This window comes from Sylvia atricapilla, chromosome 6 (genome assembly GCF_009819655.1).
Source record: "Sylvia atricapilla isolate bSylAtr1 chromosome 6, bSylAtr1.pri, whole genome shotgun sequence".
NCBI lineage: Eukaryota > Metazoa > Chordata > Aves > Passeriformes > Sylviidae > Sylvia > Sylvia atricapilla.
In genome coordinates, this window is record NC_089145.1 from 57,027,377 (window position 1) to 57,053,985 (window position 26,609).

Here is a 26,609-nt window from a genome sequence, read left to right on the forward strand (position 1 = left end):
TGCAAGGCTCTTGTAACCAATTTCTCGCACAACACTTTCTCGCCTTCAGTTTGAAAAACAGGCAAGAGAATCACAGGATTCTGCCTTTATTCAATTTTGCATCTTCTCAGCCACAACACCAGCATCATGAGCAGAAAACCTGAGTATATAAAATGCTTATACAGAATGTGAGAGAACAAGCTCAACTTCCCTCAGGGTATCACATGAAAGTGACACACTGTTCTATATAGATCAGGGAAATGCAAAGATTTGTAATTTGTTTGCAGGGGTTATTGTTGTTTTCAAAAACTTTTGTGGTAAGATTCTGAAAGACACTCTTCTAATGGCATCACAGTGAAGGAAACAGACCTGTAGGTCAAACTAACGGCACTGTTTCTCGAACAAAATACACAAAGGGATATTGGTCCCAGAAGGGTATTTTCCCCAGGTCATGGCCAGCTGCCATGTGAGCCTGAGCTCATTCCTCCCTTTCAAGCAAAGAAAAAAACTGAGTGTAGCTCTGGAAATACTTACCTCATACGTTTGGCAAATCGCTCCCTTATTTTATGGGAAATGATCCAAGTAGAGAACAGATGAGGCAGCATCACCCCTTCAGTGCAGGGAAGGCTAAAGGGGTTTGAATGAGTGAAAACAAAATGACTCAACAGTCATTTTGCTGTTGAGCATATTTATTGGAATCCCCTCACGTGTTTGGATCCAGTTCAGATGTATTTGTTACTTATGACAACTGCAAAGCCCACAAAGAGCAAAAGACACTAAAAATGCGTACATTGATTCCAAAGATCTCCATTACACCTTAGGAAGGCCACACTGACCTTCAGATAACATAGCTTTAAGATTGATACTCTTCCTACTCTATCAAGGTTCATTTAAATTGGTCTTTTCCATGGGGAAGTGGGAGACAAGGGGTCTGTTTGAGGACTGTTTAGGTCACACAGAGAAACAACTCAGGAGAGTTCTGGAAATCTCCACAAGGCCAGGCTACTGTCAGCCACAAAGAGAGCATGAAGCAGCACAGCTTCCCAAACTGTCTCAGGGAGTATAAACTTGCTCCTAATAAGCTAAGACTTGAAGGTAGATTGCAAGATGAGCACAGCATACAGATAGACTGCTTTTGGTTACACAGCACAGGCCCAGGCAGGTCTTCCAAGCTGCTCAGGGCTGTTGAACTGCTCACCAACATATGGCTGAAAATTGAGAGTAAGGCCAGTGTCCAGTCATATGCCTCCATGCCTCTTGCCTGGAAGCTGACATAGTTTTGAAGACAGTGTTACTTGAAGAGAGTCCTTTTAGTGAACACTTACATTATTTATCAGGTAGACACCTCGACCTCTGGAAGAGGCCACAGGCTTCACTATCCACGGGCCTCTGTCCTTAGAATAGGTATCTGGTTAAAAGAAAACAGCACAAGTCTGCAACATTTTCCATTTTGCTTATTAACAGGGGAGCAGGAATCCAGGATGTTGCCTACAGAAAAGGCTTTAGAGAACACCACAGGCAGATCAAAGTCTGCTTTTTCCATGTGCTATTTCACCCCTTTGAAATCACTGCAATCATTACAGCCCCTTCCTGAAGCCCCCTCTGCTGCTCCAATAGATTAATTCTTCTACTCTATTCCTCCTTCTGGAATAGAAGGAGGAATAACTTCTTACTTCATTACTCCCAGGCATTAGGCAGGGATATTGTGAAGCCAATCATCAACAACACCGTGTACATAAAAACTCCTTCATTTTGGAGTCTTAAGCCCACATCAGCTTTTTGAAAACTTACACAGGCATGAAGCAAACATCAGAGTATAAATTACATAAGGAAATAATGTGGGCCTTTTCTACTGTTTTCTCAGCTTCCTCTAATTTTGTTGCCTTAACCACTGGCATGATCAAAAGACTAGGATATTAAAAATAATTCCCTTCCCCTCACATCCCATTATTTTAAGTCTGGGCATCACCAGCCATTCACTTACTACAGAAGTCCTGGTACTCTGTCGGGAGGATAAAGGTCTGAGGTAAGATATGGAATGTCTTGAACCCATGGGCCAGCTGCATTCGACAGACATTCTTGTACAGTCTGTCCTTCCGTGTCAGTTCATATGACCTGGAGTTCCAAAACAAGACACTGTATCTGTTTTTCTCTCTGATATGACAGCAACCCTTTGTCCTGGCTACTGAAGTATCTGTAGCTTTGTCAGATGTCTCAACCCTAACCCACAATTTCTCTCAAGCTTTACTGCCTCTACCTCATGGCAATAATCATATCATTTGTGGCACTTCTTGCAACTCCCAAGGCAGACTGAAGCACAGCAATCAGTTACAAAATTTAGCTGGGGACATAGGACTATACCTCTAACTAAAAACCCAAAGTCACAAATAATTTATCATCAAATAAAATAAAATTAAAAACTTGGGCTACAGACAAGCATTTTAATTCATATACTGTTCCCCAAAAACCCCAAAGACCATGAAGAATGAAGACAGCATGTGGCACTGGCCCAGTCTGATGGGATTTTACAGTAGCATGTATGGTCTATTTTTGGGGGGTTCTATGTTCAGATTTTTGCAAATCCTCACAGAAATGTCCAACATAACATGGTATCAAGGCCTTACCTAGGGAAATGATTGACTTTCTGAACATCTGTAAGGGTACGCAGCAAGCAGGGCTTCAAGTGTGATCCTGTCCACATGAGATTATAATCACTGCTGTTAGGGTGAACCTAAAAAGCAACATAAAAACCACCACACACAAAAACACTGAACTAATGAAAAGCAACACCACTTTGTCCCTAGATCTACAAGGCCAAAGCAACTCGAGTTAGTCTAGTCTCCTCTACCATCTCTAATACAAGGGCAACTCCAGCCAAACTGCTGCCCTAAGGTATTCCTCTGCTGGGAAATAACCATATCAAATTTTTCTAAACAAAGTTGTGAGACTGTTATTTTCACAGACAGTTTAAACACAGCTTGTAAAGCATTTTAAATCTCTTCACAAAGCCTGTCAGATCAATTCCTCAAGTTGCTGTTATTCTGAAAAAAAATCTACCCTACACATCTCTCAAACTGCCATTAGCTGCATACATGACAATTTTTAGAGCAAGACAGGCACTAGAAGAGAAGTGTGAAATACTACATCAATACTTCTGAGAGCTTATAAAGGCTGAGAAATTAAATCCTTCAGATCTTCCCAAGGGTGTGACGCTTTAAAAGCAAAAAGAGAAAAAACACATGAACAAACTTCAGCATTCCTTTTTCCCTATTTTTGAAGGCTTAAGACAAATGAGTTCTCCTTTGAGAGAGTAAAATGACATATTTTCAGTCTGACTAGCAGAGTACATTAAAAGACAAAACCAAAAACCTCAAGGGGGCCCATATCAACCTCCTGGTTCTAACCCTGCATAGTTAAAAAAAACAACAAACCCAAACAAACAAAACCCACCAAAAAAAATCCAAAACCATTATCATCAGCTCCCAGCCCAGCACAAATCAGATCAGAAAGCTCACTGCACTCACCTCATGGAACCCATGGGCAGACAGAATGCTCCGAACCAGCCGGCTGTCTGTCCGCACAATCTTATAGGACATGTGGAAGCGCTCTGTGAAGGGGCAAAGAGACACAGATTAGAGTCTGAACCTGGAAGAACAAATTAAAGTCCCTCATGCTACCAAAGGACTCAGACAGTACAGCTGCACTTAATGCACAGAGTGTAGCAGCACGTAACAGGCAAAGGGAGATAGGAAATGCCAGAATCAACATCACTGAGCTGACTTACATCAATCCTTAGCCATAATGTAGTAGCATCACAGAACACCAGTATATAAAAATAAAGCACTAAATATTTGTTAGAACAGCCTAACAAATACCCAGATTATTTTTTAAAAAACATTCTGTTATATATATATAGACTGCTTTATAACACTCCAAACATGATTTCAGCTTTCTTCTCTATTCAGTATTGGTATTCCTAGCTAAAAGTAATCATGTATCATGCCCCTCATTGACATTGCTAACTTATGTGATCACTTTTTAGATCCCGAAACCTCAAAATAAAGCACTGAATTTTTGTTTACATCTCATTCACCTGTACCAATCTTCCAACAAGTAAGTGCAAAGAGAGTAAGAAATAAAGTAAATAGTACAAGGAAAAAAAATAAACTCACTATGCAAGTAGAAAGTCATAAAAAAAAAGGCAGTAAGCAGCCCTGGAGGTGTAAGATAAACCAAAAGCGAGTAGCAAGACTATAGGTCAGTTGTAATACAAAAGGATGTGGCAATCCAGAAAAGAGTTCAAAGACAGTAGAGAAAGAAACTGCAATGCTAGAATACAGAAATGCCTAGAAGAGGCAGTTTAAAGAATGATTCAAACAGAATAAAAGGTGAAGACTAGATTAAACTTCAGGAAGTGTGTTCTACCAACAAAAATAAGTCAAAAAAGTAAGAAGTATCATAATCAGGAATGAGACAAAGGTGAAAGAAACTTAACAAGTTGCACTATTCAGCAGTCAACTTGTTAAACCATGTGAGAAAAGTAGAAGAGACCCCCAAGCTCCAATAAAACTGTGAGTTACAATTACCATCAGCTTCTGGCACCATCCAAGTATGTTTTTAACTCACATGAAAAGGATCAGGAGTTTCCACATATAAATCACTTTTTCCACCCCTTACCCCAATGAGCCAGAAGCATTTCTACTTGGATAATATATTAGAAACTAAAGCACCAATTACCTAAGAAAGGACAAAGCAAGAGAAGAAAGAAGTGTCAGCATCTTCACAAAAAGAAGCTGAGTAGATTTTAGCTTTTCTCCAACTCAGCACATCCAGAACAAGCTCCCAGCCATACACACCCACAAGCACTAACTTTTCAAATCCAAAGTGACTGTTCATAACAACCCAGCCTCTTTAGAGGCTCTCCCTTATTTGACACTAGACAGGTTTGGTCACCCAACTCAAGTGCTGCCAGCAACCATTTCGTTTATGGCCTTCTCAGGGTTGTGAAGCTGTAGACTCAGAGATTCGTCACTGCAGCTTATTATTGTTCAACTGTGGGGCTGTTTTATTTCCCAGTGAGATACTCTCAAGACTCACTGCAATGACTCATTTTAAGGTCTTAGCTATGGTGAATTTGTATTCTGGTTTTAAGTTCTAACATGGCCACCAAGTTCAATTTGCAAGGAGACAGCTCCAGCTGAAAACACATCAGGGCCCAGTGGAGGGACAGACACTTACCACAGTGCAAAGACATTATAAGCATTCACCAAGAGATTAAGCGTTTCTGAATGTCTCAGTGGTCAGAGACAAGAGAGGATTCTAATCTCTTTCCTATCATGTCTTCTTCCCACCACAAAGTGAAGGGAACATCAGGTAAGAGACTCTTACCTCACGCCTTCAAGCCAAAAGCTGGCACCTAGTAGCACCTACCTCCAATGAGACGGAGGTAGCTATCCTTAGTCAGAATGGCTTCAGCATGAAACACCAAGACAGGGACCCGCCTGCAGCCACCACCAGTCCACTTGATACATGGATGATCCCTGAAAGGATGAGACAATCAGTATAAGCAACTGCTGAGCTTCATACACGCAGCAGTTAGTTACAGTAACCACACAGCAATTCTCCATACTTACCCACCTGGCCTGTGGACAGGACATAAGCAAACACGCTGGGGAAACCAGTGCAAGATTAGTGAGGAGGACTGTAAACAAGCCTAAGTGACCTACAGCTTTGGTGTAGAAAAACATATATGACACCCTAACTGTTGTCTATCTTTGTGTGTTTCACAAGTAGAACTGAGGTTAGATAGCTCAGCACTGCAAGAGACTTCAAGGCACTCTACCAAACACGCTTGAGATTCCTGCCCTACAGTGGGAAAGGTCAAAGCACAGTGGCAAAAAAACACCTGCAAGAATCCCTGAAAGACAGGTGTGAGCAGCAGCTCCAGTGATCTTCTAGCAAGGACCAAGCTTCACAGTGCTTGCCTCTCTGTTTGCCTGCCTCATGCCTCTGATGCTGCTTTGGGGATCCCCCATGAAAAATGTAACAAAAAGAAATTTATTCTTTGCATTTCTGCCAGTTGTATGGTTGTCCCTAAGCCCTGCCTGTGCTGACTCAACGCACATACAGACCAAGCATCTGTGGTGGCTAGATGTACCCTGTCTAGATGCCAAGCACCCACCAAAACTGCTCCATCATTCTCTTCCACAGTTGGACAGGTGAGAAAAAATTTACCAAAAGATTCATGAGTTATGGGCAGGGAGGGATCACTCACCAATTACAGTCACAGGCAAAAGAGACTCAACTTGTGGAAACTAACTGAACTTACTACCAATCAAAATCAGAGCAGGATAATGAGAAGTAAATCAAATCTTAAAAACACCTTCCTGGGCTTAACTTTATTCCTCAATCTCTACCTCCTTCCCCTCAGCATGCAGGGAGGATGTGGAATGGGGGTTCCAGCCAGCTCATCACATGTTGTTTCTGCCATTGCTTCCTCCTCAGGCACAGTCCATACCCTGCCCCAGCATAGAGTCTCCTCCCACAGCAGACAGTCTCCGACAAACTTCTCCAACGTGAATCCTGTTCATGGGCTACAATTCTTCATGAACTGCTCCAGCATGCCTCTCTTTCCACAGGGTTCAGTACTTAAAGGAAAGGCTGCTCCAGCATGAGCTCCCCATAGGGTTACAAGTCCTGTCAGCAAATCTGTTCAAGGGTAGGCTCCTCTCTCCATAGGTCTGGAGGTCCCTCCCAGGAGCTGTTTCAGTACAGGCTTTCCATGGGATCCCAACCTTCTTTTGGGCATACACCTGCTTCAGTGGGGCTCCTCCACGAGCTGTAGGTGGATCTCTGCACTCCCACAGATTTTCATGGACTGCAGGGGCACAGCTACCTCATCATAAGCTGCAGGGAATTCCATCTCTGGCACCTGGAGCACCTCTTTGCCCTCTTGGTGACTGCAGAGCTCTTCCTGTCACATATTCTCACTCCTCTCTCCTCTGAGCACTATTATCCCCATGCAATGCCTTTTTTTTTCACTTCATAGATATGTTACCACAGTGGTGTTTCTACCATCATTCCTGGGCTCCATTTCGACCAGTGGCAGCTCCATATTGGAGCACCAGCTCAGTCAGACACAGAGGAAGCTTCCAGCAACTTCTCACAGAACCCACCCTGCAGCCCTCCCACTGCCAAAACCTGGCCACACAAATGCAATACAGCACTCTTGATACTTAGCTACAAAGGGAATCCTCCTCTTTCTGAGTTCGTCTTGCCAGTCCGAGTTCTGTTTAATCCTGTTTAGTTCTGTATTTTTTTTTAGTGGTATAATTTAGGAGAGGACTCATGAGCCTTCACAGCTACAGTTCTCTGAGTTTATAGCCTGAAAACAAGATCTATAATTCAAGATAAACCACAATTGCTGGTATCCACACAACCAGACTTTGCAATGCAGGTTCCAGCCTCCAATTTTAGAACTGCAGATCAGTGCAGTCTGCCTGGCTGTAATATTGGAGTTTAAAGTGCACAGAAAAAAAGCATTAATGCAAAGTTTGAGAGACTAGAACAGATTTGGCTCAACACAGTGGATAAAGCTGTGTATTCTTGGCCTTTTAATTCCTGTCAGATACAGCAGAATGCAAGAAAAGAATTAAAGAATTATGCCCCCAGTGCACCACTTAAGCTACAGGCTCTGAGATGCAATGATCAGTTCTGTACAAACCAACAAGACTACACTGGGAAGTGTCATGTCCTCAGAGGAATTAAAGACACACCAAAAAAATTAAGACCTGTTATATCAAATTTTAGGATCACACAAAGAAAAACTGTCAACCTCCCCAGGCAAATAAAACTCTGGCTGTTTATTACCACTGCACATGGAAATCAAAAACATGAAAAAGTTAACAGAAAACAGAGACTGAGGGGTTGGAGAGACATCTCTACATTAACAAGAAGAAATATAAAGACTGAGAGAGATATACAAAAGCGTTTTTCTACAGAATATGAAAGATCATTGTTTGCCAAAGGTTTGGAGAAGCTACACAAGACAAAACACTTCCAACACTTTTAGAACAAAGGAACAGAGATAAAAGGGCAACTTTCTGAGGCTAGGACAAGGACTCTGAAGGGTAGTCTTGTTCCTCTTATCAAAGTTACTACCTTTATCACCCAAACAAACTAACTTCACAGCACTCCCACCTGCTTCCACTACCTCTAAAAATAATTTTTAAAAGAAAACTGCACCTGGGGTGTAATTAGCTATTCAGGCTGTAAGGGACCCAAGAAGCTTCCAGAATTTACACTACAGGCCAGAGCCTTATGTAAGTGGAAAAGGAGCTGAGACAACAGGACGGGAGTTTATACTAAGCCTGTCCTGAGGATTTGCAGCAAGGCTCAATCCTCCAGGTGACAGTCATTCATTCCCAGCATGACCCCTGGTCACTTGATGCAGACATACTGCTACAATTACATTCTAGGTGAAGTTAGTTCTGGACCTTTCCATCCACGAGGATCCAAGCAAATCCAAGCCAACCACTTGCTACAAAGCAACATCCCTCTAAATGTCTTAAGTTGCTGTAGTCTGCAGCTAGGCACTCAGTCACAATGTGCTCCCAAAAAAACCCTAAGAGGGTATAGTGAAGTAGGTTCAGATGAAAAAAAGGGATTCAGCTATGGGAAAGAATAAGGGAGCAATTCCTTCACAAGCAAAGCTAAAAGAAGTTACTAAACAAAGATGGAACAAACATTATGCCTTGTTACTTGTAAGAAATATGAAGTCTAGTAGTTAAGTTATCAAAAGAAGTTTTATAGAAATTACATAAAACATCATATATCAACCTACTTGAACAGAGTTCTAATCTCTGCAGCAGTAAAAGCTTAAAAAAAGAAAAACCACAAAAAAGGCCACATGCCAAAGGAGAAAAAAAAAGGAAAAAGAAAAGAGACAGGTATCATCAAAACATTTCCATTTTAGGAACATGACAGAAAGAAATCCACGAAACTATGGACTTCAGCGCAACCAAAGACCAGCTGCACAACCCACTCTGATGAATGTGGTGGTCTTTTAGGCTGCAGATGTAGGTAGCCTGCCCATAGGCTTGAGGCCCAAACAAATAATCTTCCACTTCATAGGTAGGAGGGTTAAGGAATGCATTTTTCCTTTCAAACTACCACAGATCCGCCAGAAAGCACAGGGATACAGAAACAGTTCAGAGGGGTTTTTTTTCTACTTACTCCAGTCCATCTACAGCACCTTCTTCCTCCTCTGAGGATGAACCAGTTTCCTCCAGATCCTTAGCCATCCCAGCTGGCATTTCCTCTGGGAGTTTTCATACAGCCCAGTCCTAGTTGCAAGAGCAGTTACCTGCAGTAGAGGTTAAATGCTGGAATGAACAGCTAAGCAGGACAGTGAGAAGTATCAGGTAACCACCTCCTGCCAGTACGTATTTCTCACAGGACTATCAACAAGTCTGTTGAACATCTGTGACCTATCAAACATCACCTCCGAGACACCAGAGTGCAGAAAGAAGCATCACCTCCCAGCAGATTATTCCGCACCTGTCCGTGAGATCCACTCGGGCGCTTACCGCGTCCCTGCCCCGCCCTGCCTCGCCCCGGGCCGCAGAGCCCCGCCAGGCCGGCCCGGGCCCAACGGGAACCGCCCGCCAAGACCGCCCCGCCGCCCGAGGACAGCCGGACCCCGTAACGCCTCCGGCGGCGCAGGAGCGGCCTCCGGCCCGGCCTACCCGGCGCCAGGCCGAGCACGGCGACCTCCGCCGGCCCCAAAGGATGCAAGAACTGCGGGGAGCGCCTAAGGCAGCGGGTCCCCGTGCTAGCCGTACCTGCCCCCGCACAACCGGGCCGCGTCGGGCCGGACGCACACAGCAGCCCCGGCCCCTCCCGCCGCTTCCCCGTTACTACAACAACCGACGGGCGGCGGCTCCGCCCCGGCGCGCAGCCGCCCCCGCCGCCTCACTGCGCAGGCGCGTTTGGCCCCGCCCCCTGCCGCTGCTCCCACCTACTCCCGCGAGGTGGGCGGGGACGGCGGCGGGCCCGCCTCCCGCGCGGGGAGGGATCCGATTGGCGAGGGGAGGTCGCGTCACGTGGCGCGCGCATGGAGCGGCGCGCAGCGGCCAATCGGAGCGCGGGGCGGTGGCGTGGGCGGGGCTCCGGTGTCGCCGCGGGAGCGCCGCCGGTAACGGGCGGTGACTGATCCTGGTGCTGGTCCTGGCGGGCGCGGTTCGAGCCGGCAGCGAGGATGAGCCGGTTCCTGAACGTGCTGCGCAGCTGGCTGGTGATGGTGTCGGTCATCGCCGCCGGGAATACCCTGCAAAGCTTTCGTGATCACGGCTTCCTCTCAGAGAAGCTGTACACCGCCAGCCCCGGCCTCGGTAAGGGCCGCGCCGGCCGCCCTGACGCCTGGAGGTCGCTGTGGGCCTTGGGCTCTCCTCGGGGTCCCACCTCTGGGGCCGGGGGCTTCCTGCTGCCCCGGTGTGCGCCTCCGCGGCGGGACCGGGGGCGGCAGCGGGGCCGTGCGTGGTCTCCATGTGCGCCCTCCTTCTTTACGCAGTGAATGGGCTCCAGGCTCGGACCTTCGGCGTCTGGACCCTGTTGTCATCAGTGATCCGCTGCCTCTGCGCAATCGACATCCGTAACAGGACGTATGTAAAGCAGCACCCGAGAAATCCATTGGTTTGCTTGCTAGACACAGCCTGGGCTTAGGGGGCGGCACAGAGGAGGTGGGAATCAAAAGCTATTCCTGAACTTTCTATAGTGTTGACAGCATTCCCCTGAAGAAGCTCAAATAGCGATACGGGATTTGTGTGATAGCTGCTGCTCCTTCTTCCTCTGTGGGGACAGCCTGCGCGTTTGATTCCTGTTCTCAGCTCCGTCAGAAACTGGCAGATCTGAGAACGTCTGTTACCAATTTTGGAGCTGCAGCTTGGAAAGCATTTTCTGAATGGCATTGCTGCTCTGTTAACTACGCAATTGCTAATGCTGTCGTGTGACTGATGCTCAGTACTTCTTTTACTATGACAGCTCAGCTGAAAACTGAGAGTTTTAGGTGCCCCATTGCAGTGGTCTTAACCGGTGTCCTTCTTTTTCCTACACTTACCTGGGGCTGATAACGGGGCCTGAGGGGCAGCCTGGTGCCTAGTGGGAGACACACCAATTCTCCTCCCTGTGCTAACAAGTGTTTCTGAGAGAGGTTTCCAAGCAAGCTGACTTGAGGTCTGTGCTAGACAAAGCCTTTATTGGAGGTTGCTAAAACGCTTTTGTCCCTGCCTCCCTCGGCCCTGCAGCAGAAGTCACTGTTCACCTGCCAGTATGTGCTTGGATTGCCTAGGCTTATCTGAGGTAGGGAGATGCAGGGACTAAACGATATGTTTTTAGGGGGTTGTGGCAATGTCACATTAGTTGAAACACATAGTTGTTTCTTCAAGGAATTTTATCTTGCATCTCTTGAACCTGCTCCCTTTTCAACAGCTGTGGCCCATAGAGGGTAGCAGAGCACAAGTGGGAAGACATTGGGTGATGCAGCCTGAAGTCAGCCAAGTCCTGTCTCCCTAGTTCTCTGCTCATCCAGCTCTCCTGTCTCCCTAGTTCTCTGCTCATCCAGCTCTCGCCTTTTTATATATACACACACTTCTCATATCACTGGTCCCCTACTCATGCTCTCCCCTCTTCACCTTCCTTCGGGCCAGTTCATGCCTGTGACTTTCAATGCACCATTGAACGTGCTGCCCCATTCTCCTCTCAGCTGCTGCCCAGGGAGATTTTGCACCTCAGTGGATGAGGGACAAAGTCCCCTCTGTGCTGCCACTGAGAGCAGATGGGGCAGCATGCAGGTTTGCCTTTTTTTCACTCAGCCATATTCATGCCTGTAGTATGATATGATAACCTGCCTTTTTTTTTTTTTTTTTTTGCTCTTTAACAGCCTCTATCACATCACGCTCTTTACCTTCTTTCTGGCCCTTGCTCACTTCCTCTCTGAGGTCTTCATATACCACACTGCAGCCTTGACAATCGGAATTATGGCACCCCTCATGGTAGCAAGTAAGTAGAGCTCTGCATCCTCCCCATACACACTCTCCTTGGAGCTATGACACTCCAGAAAAACTCCCCCTGCAGCTCTGGGCTGAAGGGATGCCTCATCTCTTGTCCAGCGTTTTCTACACAACTCATCCTGTATCTCTGTCACAGGTTTCTCTATTATGGGGATGTTGATTGGGCTGCAGTACCTGGAGGTAGAAGCACTATCACAAAACAAGAAGAAAAACTGAAGTTTAGGGCTTCTTGTAGGTTCGGTGTCATCTTCTGCCTTCACTGCTGGACTTCTACGAAAGCTCAGCTGAACTTCTCCAGGACACCAGTCCTGCTGGTGGGTCTGTGTTGGACTCTGTCAATCACTGTCGTTACCAAGTTGTTTTTGTCTTGTCCAGGCAACATTTCAACTGACTGAAGTCAAAGACCAAGTCCCAGAGGAGTTTGTATCAAAGCTTATGGGGGGCAGTTGGTGACTGACTCCTTGGGTAGTAGGCAAAGTCTCTGGCATGCCCAGAGCACTAAGGATTTCTCTCCTGCTGTACTTGTGGGGACAAAGGGCAGAACGATCCAGGATTTGCTGAATGCTTTGGACCAGAAAGAACAGGTGCTACCCCTGGCACTACTGTGTAACTTGCATGTGTGTGTTCCCCCAGGGGCCATTTCTAATAAATGACAAAAAACTGAATGGGCTATGTTTGTCTTTCTGCTCCACAGCAGTGGGTAGAAGGATCAGAGCCAACAGTAGCTTCCACTGTATATTGCAGAATACATCATCTCTCTTTACAAACCTACCATCCCCTGACTCCTTGCCACAAAGTTCCAGCTCTGACTGCTCTTAAACACACATGAAGAGGGTCGTTGATGCTCTTCTGCAGCATGCAAACTCAAACTATGCTTCTGTGAGCAAGGACTGAGCTTCTTGTGTAGTGAGTTACAACTACCGAAGATGAAGAAAACAGGAACGGGTTCCTTAGACCTAGAAAAAATAATGCCCAAAACAGTGGGCAGCACATAGAATGCAGAAAAAAAAAACAACCAAAAAAAACAAGCAGGAACTCCTAGGTGGAAAGACAATTCACATGCAGAAGAAAAAGGAAACAAAGGGAGGAAGAGAACGCAGCAGTAGCACTGGGCAGAAAGATGATTTTTCCACTCTGCCGAACATTTCAGGCTATTAAATGAGCCACATGTAGACTGGTTTCAACCATTTAATATGAATGTGTCAGGTTTCATTGTACACTTCAAAGCTTATATTTTACATTAAAATTTCTATTGAAAATCATTCTAAACCCCCATCCTCAATCCCAAATTACTTAAGCTAGGACTCCAATCGTAGAATATACTGAATTGGAATTTATCAGGCTCACAGTCCAACTTCTGGCCCTGCACAGGACCCCTTAGAATCACACCATGTGCCCGAGACTGTTGTCTAAGCACTTAGTGAACTCAGGCTGTATCAAAATGTAATGTATAAAAAATGTTAAAAAAAAAAAAAAAAAGTTTTGTCAAAAATAGTTTATCAGAGAGGAGCATTTTTAACCATTCCACCTCAGTACAGGTTTTGTCCCCTGCCTCAAATAATACATAATTTAAGGTGAATTTCTATATAATTAATATGTATTTTATTTATATGAATTCATATGTATTATTAATACATAATATAAGGTGAATTTATTTATCATTTACATAATACATGATTTAAGGTGAACAAGGACACTTGAGGTCACCAGCAGGAGTGGGATGCTGGAAAGGATGGAGAAGTGATCAAAGGATCTACAGTTGTGTTTAGAAGATAAACAGCATACAGATGGGCAGTGTCTATAAGACACAAATGCTGGTAAGTGGGCACCTTCTCCTGTTCTCTATTATGAAGTGAGAAGCTTCCACACTGGAGCAAAGCTGGATTCCCATCACACCCCTCTCTGTGGCTGTGAAAAGCAACACAGCCGTGGCTGGTTTTCTCAATATAACACTTCACAAAAGTTTGTATGTAGTGTTGAAACATGCAAAAGGCACTTCATTTTTAAGGAGGAAGACGCAGTCCTCAGCCCAGGGAAATTGTGGTTTGACTCATTTTTGTTGCTAATGTAGTGATGAGCTAGATTTAGGCTGCAGAACTAGTCCTTACCTCGAGCTAGAAGGAGGTATATTGATATCTCTTGTTACTCCTAATATGTAGGAATGTCAGGGCAACCCCAGTGAATTCTGAGCAGAAGTTTATCCAGATTAAGAGTGCTTCATCTGGGAAAGCCAAATAAAAAAAAGAAGAGCTGGCAGCAGCTTGTGAACTGTTTCACACTTGCTGGTAATGTACTGAGGCCTCTACTACTTACCTGTGCAACACAGAGCATCATGAGAAGCAAGGCAGAGCAATCCCTTTTCCCTAGAGCCAGGTCTTCCAGGGCTGCTCACAGAGTAAGGGTGGTCTAGCTTCTGCCTTTCATGTCACAGCAATAGGCAAGGTGCCACCATGCTCAGGGTTAGCCTGGTACTGTCACTGTTCTCTCAGCACATGTGCTTTTTCCAAGCATACACAGTAGGACTGGGAGATTTTCCCAACTTTTCCTCCCAAACACCAAAACAGCAAGATGCAAAGATGAACCTGACGAAAGCAACCCCTCCTCTTGTTTTGCTTTTCACACTTTCAGAAGCAGTTCACAGGGCTCCTGTCCTGAGGCTGCCCCACTCCCATGGGGTGCGTGTCACAGGAGGATGGTGCAAGTAGAAAAGATGAAAAGGAGAGGGGCTTCATCTCCCAGCTTTGCCACCCCTTCATTTCACAGCCGTGACTCCTCAAGGACTATGGGATTAGTGTAGGCTTCCGGCAACACTTTCTGCAAGTCAGAGAAAAACAGCATGGTTAGGATCCTGGCTGGCCAGACCCAGGCTTCAGAGACATCAGCTGGCCAGAGCCTGGGTAGTTCACAGCTCCCTGCTAGTGCAGAAGTCCCCAAAGAAGAATCACCATCCTCAGAATCAGCCTGCTGCTGGTTTCCCTCTTCCTACTCTAGCCACTCTGACTGCCTAAGCCAGAGGCACTGGGGCAGCAGGGCAGTCTCTTAAAGCTACTTGCTGCAGTCCTCAGACCATTATTAATTCACTGTGGGGCTCATACCACCGAAGGTACCACAGCCAGCTCACCAGCATTTCACTGTGACACAAGCTCAGCCTCAAAGCATGAAGTTGCAGGGCCAGTTCCCAAGGAAAAGTGCTGGGAACTCCTTCATGCCATGAGGCACCACAGTGTCTGTCCAAACACTGGAGAGAACTTGCTTTCTTACTTCCTCAGGAGGCTCAGCTCAACCACTAGTTCCCCTGTGTTCTTACTCCAGCATGTCTGAGGCCTCTTCCATTTCCAGACACATTGCTTATCTTCCTTATCTTCAAGTCTTTTCATTTCCACCCACACTGCCCGTTGAAGTGCTAGCACCCTCTGTCCTGCTTCTTCCCTTTCCCCATCTTAGATTTATGGCTGAGATAATTCCACAGAACTTCTTTGAAGTTCACTACTTATACCTTAAAAAAACATAAGAAATAAGAGGCAAATATACAAAAGTATTTTTCTTAATAAATCCTGTAGAAGAACTAGCCTAATTTCTTGAAACCTTAAGATGGAAGGGAGCTTTTCCCAGAGGAAAAGCAAGGAAAATGGAGACTGGTGCCCAATTACCACCCCATCCTCAGCTTCATAGAACAGTCAAAATGTCACAATTCCAGTGCAGCTTTCCTGGGTGGAGTTTGACAAGCTCAGCTTCTGAGTCTTTCTGAGGTGTTAGGATTAATCTTGAGACTTCTTCCCCTGGTGGATTTCTGATACCTCTCAGATTCTGCTGCTGCTTACAGTGAGACAGCCCAGCTATCACCAATTCAGAAGACAGCACACAGACTTGTAAGGGTGAATGTGGAGTTTCCTGCAGCCTGGACTCTGAGTTCTTCACTGTAGGGCAAGACTGACATCTGAGGCAGAAATCAGAGGTGCACAGGAAAGAGGTTCACATCCCCAGTGCAGTTTAAGAGAAATCCAGACAGCATGGAAGCAAGAGATATGAAACAGTCTCATTTTTGGTAGGCTCTTACACAATCTGTAGGTGAAAAGGTTTTACAGAATTCAGCAGCAATATCCCAAAGCAGAGCAGTGAGATAAGGAAAGCTTTAAAGAGACATCTGGAAGCAAAAGCCAGAAAGTGCAAAGGGGGACTTCAACAAGCAGGAAGGGTAGGGGGGTTCATGAAGTAGTGCCGGAGGTAGGAATAAGGGGAAATCTGCATTTAGACTTTGGAAACTCCCCCAGAATGCACCATGGAAGCACTCAAGCAACTCAGAACAGGCTCCCCAAGGACCTCTGGGGTCCCAGCACCAGTCATCTGCTGTGGAGCTATAGGAGCAGACATTTAGATCAGACAGTCTGCAGGGCTCCACCACCTTGGGAAAGGAAGGCTGCTCTCACAGCTGTGAGTCACAGTACTGGAAAAGGGCCTACAGATAGCCTGCCTATGGCTTTGGGAGAGGAGAACCTGCTTCCCACACAGTAAACACAGAAATGGAGTAGGGAAGTTTGGGAAGCAGAGCATGGGTACACACTGTTTGTGCCCACTACACAAAATTCCAGCATTTTTAATTAGCAGTATTTCATTAGAGGCTAAGCATGGTGCAGCTTCCAAAAGAATCAAGTAAGCTACTGAGGGTGGACACTGGTCCTAAACAAACTACAGAAGAGCAGCAAAGATGCTTTTTCTTAATGCAAAGAAACAGTACAAAAAGACTTGCATGGATGCTGAAAATCACAAGCAAATGAGCACAAGCAGTACACAGCATATTATGAGTATAATGTTTGTGCTGAATCAACTGACACTACTATAAAATCTTAAGGCAAAACATTAGAATGGCTTCAGATTCATTTACAACAAATGCAGTACACAAAGAGCCTCATTATCACATAAAACAGGCATTTGATCCAAGTATCCTGGGATATAGAAAGCTAACCCAGCTGGAGCTCTGGGAACTGAGGCAGACAAAGTGGGGAGGATTGCTGAGACCACACTACAGCTTAATTAATAGAGGACAAGGTGTACACAATGTACACAAGGTGTACACAAGGCTAATTTAATATACTAACAACAACATTTGTTTAATTATAACCACAACAGACGAGAGCACCAATAGAAGACAAAGTGCTACACAGCCAATGGTACAGTGCTTCAATGGAAAGTGAGATCTGCACAACTCCACAGCTCTGCAAGCTCACAACTGACTCTTGTCAAGTCTCCTTGCAACAACCACAGAATTGTTTAGGCTGGGAAAGACCCTTAAGATCACCGAGTCCAACTACAAACCCAGCACTGCCCAGTCCACACTAAACCATGTCCCTAAAAACCATATCTACATGTCGTATAAATGTCACCTCCTGGGATGGTGACTCTAACATTTCCCTAAGCAGCCTGTTCCAATGCTTGACAACCTTTTTGGTGAAAAAATTTTCCTAATATTCCATCTAAATCTCCCATGAGGCAACTTGAAGTTATTTCCTCAAGCTTCCTGACACTTGTTAGCTGGGAGAGGAGACTGACCCCCAGCTCACTGTGACCTGCTTTCAGATGGTTGTAGAGAGCAAAAAGGTCTCCCTTGAGCCTCCTTGTCTCCAGGCTAAACAACTCCAGCTCCTTCAGGTGCTCCTCACAGGACTTGTGCTCCAGACCCTTCACCAGCTCCATTGCCCTTCTCTGGGTATGTTTGAGCACCTCAATGACCTTCTTGTAATGAGGGGCCAAAACTGGACACAGGACTTGAGGCGCAGCCTCACCAAGTACAGGGAGACAATCCCTTCCCTAGCCCTGCTGGCCACACTGTTCCTGACATAAGCCAGGATGCCTGTGGCCCTCTTGGCTACCTGGGCACACACTGGCTCATGTTCAGTGGCTGCTGACCAGCACTCTCAGGTCTTTTTCCAATGGGCTACTTTCCAGCCACTCTTCTCCAAGCCTGCAGCACTGCCTGGGGTTGTTGTGACCCAGTTGCAGGACCCAGCACTTGACCCTGTTGAACCTCATAAAATGACCTCAGCCCATGGATCCAGCCTATCCAGGTCCCTCTGCAGAGCCTTCCAACCCTCCAACGATACTCCTGCCCAACTCAGATTTTGGTCTGCAAACTGACTAAGGGTGGACTCGATCCCCTCAGCCAGGTCATCAACAAAGACATCAAACAGGACTGTCCCCAATAGTGAGCTTTGGGGCGCACCACTGGTGACCTGATACCAACTGGATATAATTCCATTTACCATCACTCTTTCCCTGCCCCTGAGGGATCTTCCTCATACTTCCATCAAAGCACAACAGCTTCATGGTCCCTGTAGAACATGCCCTAATCTTAGCAGGGTTAAGGCTGGTTTTCCCAATCGACTCACTCTGCTTTTGCCTGTTAGTCATTTAGGCTGTGGCACTAAATGATACACACAGTCTATCACACCTTGAAAAGGGTAGCATGGATAACTTAGTAGACCAGCCTGCCAGCGTGAAGCAGAGGACAGCAGGTAGTAAAGCATACCACCCCAAGCACCAGCTGAGAAAATGCAAAATGCCAGTGAGGTTCACAGATCAACAAGCACAGAATGTTACAATTTTCAGGCATTCTTATACCACAAGGTGCCAAACCAATGACTCTATTATTGCTACATGTTTTTCAATTTCCCTCTTGAAGCTGGCCATTCACCCTGGCTGTGATCAAAGCCAATTCTTTAAAGGGTTCCTGGTATCACCCCCTGCCAAGAACCTGGACTATAAAAATAGTATCAGAGAAGTGGCTCCAAATATCTGCACCTCCTCTCCCTAACAAACAACTGACAGCTCAGTTCTCCATCTGCTCCAGCACCAGGCTTTGCTTTGCTGCATCTAGCTGAATCCCTAGATCTCTGTCTGACATGAGTCTGGGGGGATCTCCACTCTGTTCTTGGAAGCTGTCTTGTCTTTCAGCTGAGTACTCAAGAAGACCAGAAAGATTCTTGATACTCTACAGCCACTGCAGCCACCCCAAAAATGCCATTGGTTTGGTGCCTGTGCCACCCTGTGAGTGTTCAGATAAGTAGATTAGTGCAATTATCCTACCTTGATGTGTTTAAGCTAGTGAGCAGGAGTGGGAATTGATGGGGTTAGTTACAAGCTACAGTCCCATAATCCATGATCTGATTGCTGCCTTGGAGTCTCTGTAATGATAGTCACAAGTCACCATCCCAGAAAATATGGAGGCAAGTAGGAAAAGAAATGAAAGCAGAGCAAAATAAGAAAGGGAAACAGGCAATGGAAGAAACCAGTAAAATCACCCAAGCATGTGTAAGGCAGCTGTGCCAGATAGAAAAGCTGCAGTACCTGACTTTGTCAGAGCTCTCCACAGAGGCAGCACACAATGCCCAAGCCCAGCTGGCTGCTCCCCTGGCTGAGGCATCCATCCTAGTGCAGAACACCAGATTCAGCCTACCTTCAGTCAGTCGAGCACCTGCAGTTGGTTGTTAAGTTTAAGAACACTCAGATGAGCTCAGCCATGTGGAGGACACATTTGGGGGTGTGGGTGGGGTGTGCACCATTACTTCTTCAGAGCATGTCTCCTCAGAGGGAAGGAGCTGCCAGTGAAATTTTTACTGACTGAGACCTGTTATCTTACACACATCCCTCTGGCTCTTACTACTGTCAGTTCTGGAGACTTTTAGGATTATAAAAATGTCATTGCACCACCTCTGCTCTGGTTGCAATGCTCTTCCCCATGCAGCAGCAAGCTCTTACAATAGTATTTAGACTGAAAAAGATTTATACTAAAAACAGCTTACACAAAAATGTACAATTCATCTGATGAGAGAAATGTCTGACAAAAGGAAAGGATCTCACTACTAGAAGGCATCACCTTCACTGCCAAAGGTCCTCAGGCCCTGTCCTGGGCCTTCCACATACATGTTATGAATTTAACTAACAGTGCCACCAGCACTGGAGGAGGGCAGCACTGCCTTTTGAATAGAGCTGACTCAAGACAGCAGAGAACTGAGATTTTTGCACTTCACTACTCATGGTTGCTGATGGTTGTCTGAACTTTGAGTGGATATCTCTGCTAACATCCTACAAGAGGAGCCCAGAGCAATATCAAAAATAGCCTCAAGCAACCAGTCCCCTCCCCTTCCCTGCAGGGAGAGCTTCTGACAGTATCCACTGCAATTGGTTCACCAGAGGCTTTCTCCCATGTGCAAACAGCTGCATTTATTGCACAGTATGCTACAGGGACATCACACACCAAGCTCTGGTGTGCGAGGATGAACTGGCAGCCGTGTCAGCAGCACCATGCAAAGTGCTCAGGTTGCTCAAGCCCTCACTTAGGCTTTGTCACTTGAGCTTCCTCCAGTTACATACACTGAACCCCACTTGGCAGCTGATGGCAAGGAGCAAAGGGAATAACCTGCCAGCCTAGGGGCCTAGAATAATAGTTACTCAGCTCTAATAAAACAAAGCACTGAACACATTGTGAACTCACCTCAGCAGATTGTCAAGGGAGAGAAGGGAGCACAGCACTGCCCTATATCTGGCCCTAGGTGGTATGAAGATGTGTGAAGCCCTGCAGAACCCCAGAGGACCAGAGCCTACAGATTCTGCATGCATTAACACTGAGCAAACAGAGGCCTCAACAGCTGGCAGAGCTGGGATTACATCCAGTTTGAAAATGACAACAAGGAGCTTCCCCACAAACCAACCCCTTTCCTAGAAAGAAGAGAAGCTGGGTGTTGTCCTGAGCTAATAGCAGGGGCACAGCAGGAATTGAAGGGGGGTTTACTCACTGTCTGTTCATTTTCCAAATTGGCCTGTTGTCTTCGGAGATCAGCCTTAATGAATGCTGAAACAGGGAGGAAGAGAGATGTGAAGGCAGTCAAGTCACCATGCAAGTGCCCAAGTCAATCTCCCCAGGACTCAAAGGAGCAGCATAAGCCCCAGAAGAGACAGAAACACATTACAGTGAGCAAGAGAAACCACTCTCCTGCACAAGGCTGAGAATGCTTCTGAAACAGGCAGGATAGAGATTATCCACTGCAGCATGTAGAAAGTGCAACTTTGAGACACCAGCTAGAGTCAGGGCAAAAAGCCTTGGCTCTTCTTTGTAGCAAAGACCAGATGCTTAAAGAGGAACAGCATTGTTATGGCACTGTTGTGTGGTTCTGCCCTTTCCTGCAAGCACTGCACACGAAAGCCTTCAATTAATATACCAAGCCCAAAGCAAAGGCTGAGCAGAAAACACTGAAAATTTTAATTACTTGTCATAACCGTCCCCAGGAACAGGACAGAACAAAGCAAGAGGTTTCCTGCCCTTGTCCCAAAGCGATCCATGATTTGCCCTTGGCCAATGGTGAAGGCAATACCAAAAATCTACAAACAAACAAAAGTAATGTCAAGCTGTACTGTTACTATAAAGCAGCCCAAACTCTTTCCAATCTTTACCAAATTATCAGAGCATACAGGCCAGTCAAACAGTTGGCCTAGTGAGGATAAAGTTTGGTTATAAACACATCCAGAGGCACCTCCTTACAGCTAATGGAATGACAGATGACCCCGATGGCTGGAATATCATCTCTCACTGGAGACAAGCCAGGACTGTTAGAAGCTATGTTGGAAAGGCAAGGATGACTGGCACCCTGAAGTATTTTCTTAAACAGAAGCAGAATGAGTACCACTACAGAAATGCCATCAGGAACATCATTCAAAATGCCAGGTCCCAGGGTGCTTAGATCTGAAGTACATTACACAATAATGGACAAGAAATAAGACTCAAGGCTTGGAACTACAATTAATTCTTTTTGCATAAAAAGAGGCAAGCAAAGGGAAGACAGCACACCTACCTGTGCTGAGACATTAAGGAGCCCTGATGATGTTCCTTCTGATTCTGGGTATGTCAACTCTGCAGCAAACTCAAAGCCCAGGGGAAGGTACCCTGTCATGAAAAACCTGTAATGAAGTACACAGAAAAGAAGACTCAGCAACTGCCAGAAGGAAGACTGAAGAGGCACAATATAGACCATAACTCTAAGGGGCATCATCCCCAGCACAAACAGCCATTCAGCCCACATACTTTTTACTCTTGTCCACTGATCATCCTTAGGCCTGTGGGTACCACTTGCTTTCCAAAAGCTTGCACTTGACTACCTGAAACAATTAAGTGGCTGCAGCTGAGCAGAGTCATGATAATGCCACTGATTAGAATGAAACACATACAAGTGAGAATTGGGAAGGGCAGATAATTTTGTCCTTAAACCATGCAGGAGGCATTCAGATGCTATGGCTCTCCCCAGTCCCACCCACAGCAGGAGTTCTGCCTCCCTGCTCATCCACTAACAGATCATATGCTGAGGAAAACCATTTGCACATGAACTTACCCCAGCAACCCAGCAGTCACAAAGACCACCCAGAGGTGGCCCAGGCTCAGAGTGAAGGTGTAGACTATCATTCCCACCAGAGACATGATATAGACAATTAGCGTTGTTTGCCTGCAAGAAAAAGCAACCAGGGTTTTATTTAATCCAGTCTTCCTTTTTTGCCCACAGATCTTAGTATAGCTTATAGCACATGCATAAAAACAAAATAAACACATTTCAAGGTTCACAGTCTCTTGACACTAATACCCAAACAGATGAAGTGGACTGACAGAGAGCATGGAAGGGTCTGTACATTGAGCAGCACAGCAGAAGAAGGAAGATCCTACCACAGGTTGACAGGTGTCTGGTCATATATGGTACATGCCACTTGAGGAGGAGAACAAATGCCTGTTAAAGAGATCATTAATCTTTCTTGGGCATCCTCTGTACTATAGTGAGTTGAATATGCTTGCTTATAAGCAGGAGGCAAGGAGATCAAGCACTATCAAGCAGGAACATAAAGGAAAGAGGTGTCAGCACTGCTAAAGTCTTACAGGCCTATATTTTTCAGTGCTGTCTGAAACAGCTTTTATTGCTGCTCCTTTCTATTGTTTAAACTCCCTGCTGTATTTGGAGAGGTGACATGCAAGCCAGGTTGCCCTCACAGCCTCACCCCTCAAGCCTTGTGAGCATTTAGCTCACAGTGGTAGTTCCACAGCCAACAGCAGCTGAGCCACGAGCTCTTGTCTCTGTGCAGAGAAGACAAAGACACCCCAGGAAGTATGCCAGTCAGATCCTGGGAGCAGCCAAACCTGCAGCCAGGCCACGCAAGGATCATTAGTGGACTCAGTACTGTGAGACACAGGCAGCAGCCCAGGCCAGCTTTTACCGCAACATTTAGCAATTGTCATCCTTGACTGCACAGCAAGAAAACCCTTCCACGTTAAAAAAAAAAAAAAAAAAAAAAAAAAAAAAAAAAAAAAAAAAAAAAAAAAAAAAGGCTCTTTCTAGTACAAGAGGCAGTAGTAGGTCTTCACAGTACATAGTTGTGAGCAGGGAAAGGAGGGAAAGGTCAATACTTAACCTGACTGAAATTCCACTAGGATTTTGAAAGCAGAACAGTTACCAGAGTTGATAAAACCTTTTGATCATTGTCTTTTAGGAAGAAGTTACATGTATTACTACAAGCTACTTGTGTACTTTCTCCCAAATTGAAGTCTTAATCCATTAAAGAATGTGTTTGATATCAGTTTTTAGAATTCTACTGAAGAAACTAAATCTCAAACTATTTTCACTTTTCCTTTTTAATGCAAATTATCATGGTCAAAAATCCAATCCAAGAAGGCAGTAAGTATTACAATGTGTAAGAAAATGTTTCCAGTAAACTGAATTACTACAGATAAATCCAGACTGTTCCAGCTAAGGTTCTGTCCTCCCTCATTTATGCAATGACTGCAGTCAGTGGGGCTCATGCCCATTTGTCAGTTCTTATCCAAATATAGGCCTGAGAAGCTAATTTCAAGCTTCAGCTATTGATCCCTACTCACAGGGTTCACCAGGCTCATTTAAAATATTGAAAGGCTAAACCACATGCTGTGGCATGTAATTTTGTTGTGTATCAAAGGAGTAGTTAAATCCCTTAATCTCCAGTGCTGTATTATTTCTAGAGTAACGTTTTTCTAAAATTTTCACTGAGGGATAAATTCATCTGTGAAGGCAGCATAAAGGGCCTGCTTACTTCTGTTATAATCCATTGCAGAGAGCTGCTACATGGCTGGCACAGAACCTGGAGGCTGCAGAAGGAGCAGAGCTGAAAGACTGACTGAACAGAGAGCAGTCCCAGAGAGTGTGAAAGAGATGCAAGTAAAAGCCTTTTTCTGTTCAATACAGGTTCCTCATGTATATCCCATGGGTTTTTATGCCTCCCGTGCCTTGACAAGCAGCCATGGAGGAAAGAAATTATTAGGAAAGGAGCTCAAAGCTAGAATTACAGTTCTGTACTTGGGCTACATGAACCAAGTTTGAACAGGGAGCTCCTTTCATGAACACAAGTCTCCAAACCACATAGCAGTCAGTACTAAAATACTATCCAGGGCTCCAAGAGGTGGCTGCAGCCCCTGGAAGTTTAGTCACTGCCAGCAGGGACACTCAACCCATGGAGAGTCATATAATTTTTTTCTCACTACAGCCAGTTTTGAGCTCAGTGCAGAGGTCTCAGGATAGTCACACAAAATCTCAAGTTTTCTTGGCTTATGGTTCAGGTTTCTCAAATGATTTGTATCTTATTCAGTGTCATGACAGTTGCCAAATGTCACACTTCGCCCCTCATCTCCAAGCAAAGGTGAAGAATGAGATAGTGACCAGATGTGGTCAAGACTTTGTTTCACATTGATGCTATGTCATTAGTCAAGCTGCAAGAGAGGAGTTCCCAGAACAAGCTGTGCCCCACTGTGAAACAGAGCAGGCAGATTCATAGCTGCAGGCAAATGCTTGAAGGTGCTCTTCACTGAAACTGCAGAACTATGTAGAGGACAAAATGGAGAAAACTGATCCTGCCATGGGTACCTCAGCTAGCAAGTTTTCCTCACTGACCTCCCTGGATCATTAGGCTGCAGAAAGACAAAATTAATCAACAGATCTTTGTGGAAGAACAAGACCACATAATTTTGGTTATAAACACATCCAGATTCTTCCTGGTCTGTGATTCCCACAGACCAGGAAGCACCATGAGCTGCTGCCTGCTCACCACAGGAGACCCCTGACAGGATCTGAACAGACAGCAGTGAATGCAAATCCTGCTGCAGGAAACAGCCTTAAGCACACAAGCAGACTTCTCCTAAACCAGGCTTCAGCAAAACCCTGCTCCCCTGAGCATACCGCTGATGACAAGAAAAGGAGATTTAGTGCTCAGCAGTCCAAGAAAGATGCAAAATTTCGAAAAGGGTTAACTGAGATACTGGTAGACACTGGTGCACAGGGGAACAAAAACCCCTGAGGAAAGACACACAGGCAGAGTGTTCTCAGGAAGTGGCCTTTGACACCCTGTTCACCAGAGGACAAGAATGCTCTGTGGCCCTACAGGCTACAGGGCATGGAAAAGTGCCCAGTTTTAGCTTAATAAGCCTCTTATCATAGCCATAAATCTCATGGGAGTGAGAAAAGCATGAAGGGGGAGAAGCAGATTATCAGAGCACATCAGCACTGCATTCTGGTGTTTTTAGCAACCCACTCCTATGACTCTACAGGGACTGACAATTTTCATTGCCTGGAACAGGGAACAGAGACTGTCTAATTGACGGTCTGATTAGTGCAGTGAATACAGGCTGGAAGTTAGGCATCCTGCTACATTACCTCAGAAAAGCTGAGATTAACCCAACCCTGTGCTCTGGGGTGTGGAAAGGAAGCCTGCTGCACCCATGTGAAGTATTGCTACAAAGGCACCAGTGCCAAGTCTCTGTGGCAGAGCCAGAGGGAGATCTGTGAAGGACCTGACACACTTGTCACTTAGATGAACCTTACCAGCCCTGACATTCATCTGCCCTCCTAGTCACATTCCCAAACCTCCTGAAGAGACAGATTAAAGAGCTCACACAAGGGGCTGTGAGAAAAAAGAGACCTTGGGGAAAAAAGCCAGACAGGGCCAGCAGCAGCAGGGAACAGGGCTGAAATGAAGAATACACCTCCTGCTGTTCAGTCAGCTCCAGAAGAAGCCTCAGAGTAAGGAGTGGATATGGCCCAGCTCAGCCTTGTCCACAAGGTCACTTGGACGAGGAAAGCAAAAGTGACAGGACAAGACTCAGAGGGGATTGCAGCTGCAAAAACACTTGAGTCAAGCAACATCTGAGGCAACAAATGAACAAGCTGGGAGCAGGAGGTGAGATGAGGGGCACAGCCACGTACAACAGTTTTAGCTGCTCGCAGGAGTGTTGTGTGCAGCTCCAGCATGCTCTGCTGTACGGACAAAGGTGACAGATGGCCTCCACAGGCTTTGCCATGAGGACAGCATATTCCAGGCTGCACACAAGCCTGAACAAAGGCTTTGTTCCTACGCTCCCAGAAGATCTCCTAGCTGAAGACACGGAAGTGTCAGATGCTGGAGAAAGGGATGAATTGGAGAAGACTGCTTTGGTTTTCACCATGCCCTTATCCTTTGGCATTCAGCTTTATGCCACTTTCTTCCTGTATGAAGGTCAGAAATTATAGTCTT

At 45.6% G+C, this 26,609-nt stretch overlaps 3 protein-coding genes across 4 annotated transcripts in view; 1 reads left to right on the forward strand and 2 right to left on the reverse strand.

The window, feature by feature from the left end:
• Window positions 1-9,938, reverse strand: part of TTLL5 (tubulin tyrosine ligase like 5) — a 123,661-nt gene extending 113,723 nt beyond the window's left edge. The window contains exons 1-7 of the mRNA XM_066322020.1: window positions 9,822-9,938; window positions 9,214-9,343; window positions 5,410-5,519; window positions 3,504-3,586; window positions 2,604-2,710; window positions 1,964-2,094; window positions 1,305-1,387 (exon numbers count right to left, since the gene is read on the reverse strand). Coding sequence (XP_066178117.1) covers window positions 1,305-1,387; window positions 1,964-2,094; window positions 2,604-2,710; window positions 3,504-3,586; window positions 5,410-5,519; window positions 9,214-9,293 — 594 coding nt within the window. The 5' untranslated portion in view covers window positions 9,294-9,343; window positions 9,822-9,938. The remainder of the gene's footprint in view (window positions 1-1,304; window positions 1,388-1,963; window positions 2,095-2,603; window positions 2,711-3,503; window positions 3,587-5,409; window positions 5,520-9,213; window positions 9,344-9,821) is intronic.
• A 229-nt stretch (window positions 9,939-10,167) lies between these two features.
• ERG28 (ergosterol biosynthesis 28 homolog) lies at window positions 10,168-12,712 on the forward strand. 2 transcript variants are annotated; one of them, XM_066322023.1, is made up of 4 exons: window positions 10,174-10,370; window positions 10,550-10,640; window positions 11,918-12,036; window positions 12,184-12,362. In XM_066322023.1, exons 1-4 carry the CDS (start codon window positions 10,238-10,240, stop codon window positions 12,261-12,263), a joined length of 423 nt encoding a protein of 140 aa, XP_066178120.1. In that variant the 5' UTR covers window positions 10,174-10,237; the 3' UTR covers window positions 12,264-12,362. The 2 variants fall into 2 exon arrangements, with proteins under 2 accessions (XP_066178118.1, XP_066178120.1); XM_066322021.1 differs by lacking the exon at window positions 11,918-12,036 and having other exon boundaries at window positions 10,168-10,370; window positions 12,184-12,712.
• Window positions 12,713-13,641: 929 nt separating this feature from the next.
• FLVCR2 (FLVCR choline and putative heme transporter 2) overlaps window positions 13,642-26,609 on the reverse strand; it is a 34,698-nt gene continuing 21,730 nt past the window's right edge. The window contains exons 6-10 of the mRNA XM_066322024.1: window positions 22,424-22,534; window positions 21,890-21,995; window positions 21,308-21,419; window positions 20,837-20,892; window positions 13,642-14,861 (exon numbers count right to left, since the gene is read on the reverse strand). Coding sequence (XP_066178121.1) covers window positions 14,805-14,861; window positions 20,837-20,892; window positions 21,308-21,419; window positions 21,890-21,995; window positions 22,424-22,534 — 442 coding nt within the window. The 3' untranslated portion in view covers window positions 13,642-14,804. The remainder of the gene's footprint in view (window positions 14,862-20,836; window positions 20,893-21,307; window positions 21,420-21,889; window positions 21,996-22,423; window positions 22,535-26,609) is intronic.

Bases quoted from the DNA above. Each gene is read 5' to 3' on its own strand.
- ERG28 (XM_066322021.1), top strand. From the start codon at position 10,238: ATGAGCCGGTTCCTGAACGTGCTGCGCAGCTGGCTGGTGATGGTGTCG. The intron at 10,371-10,549 runs GTAAGGGCCGCG...TTCTTTACGCAG, and splicing joins CACCGCCAGCCCCGGCCTCG to TGAATGGGCTCCAGGCTCGG. The intron at 10,641-12,183 runs GTATGTAAAGCA...TCTCTGTCACAG, and splicing joins ATCGACATCCGTAACAGGAC to GTTTCTCTATTATGGGGATG.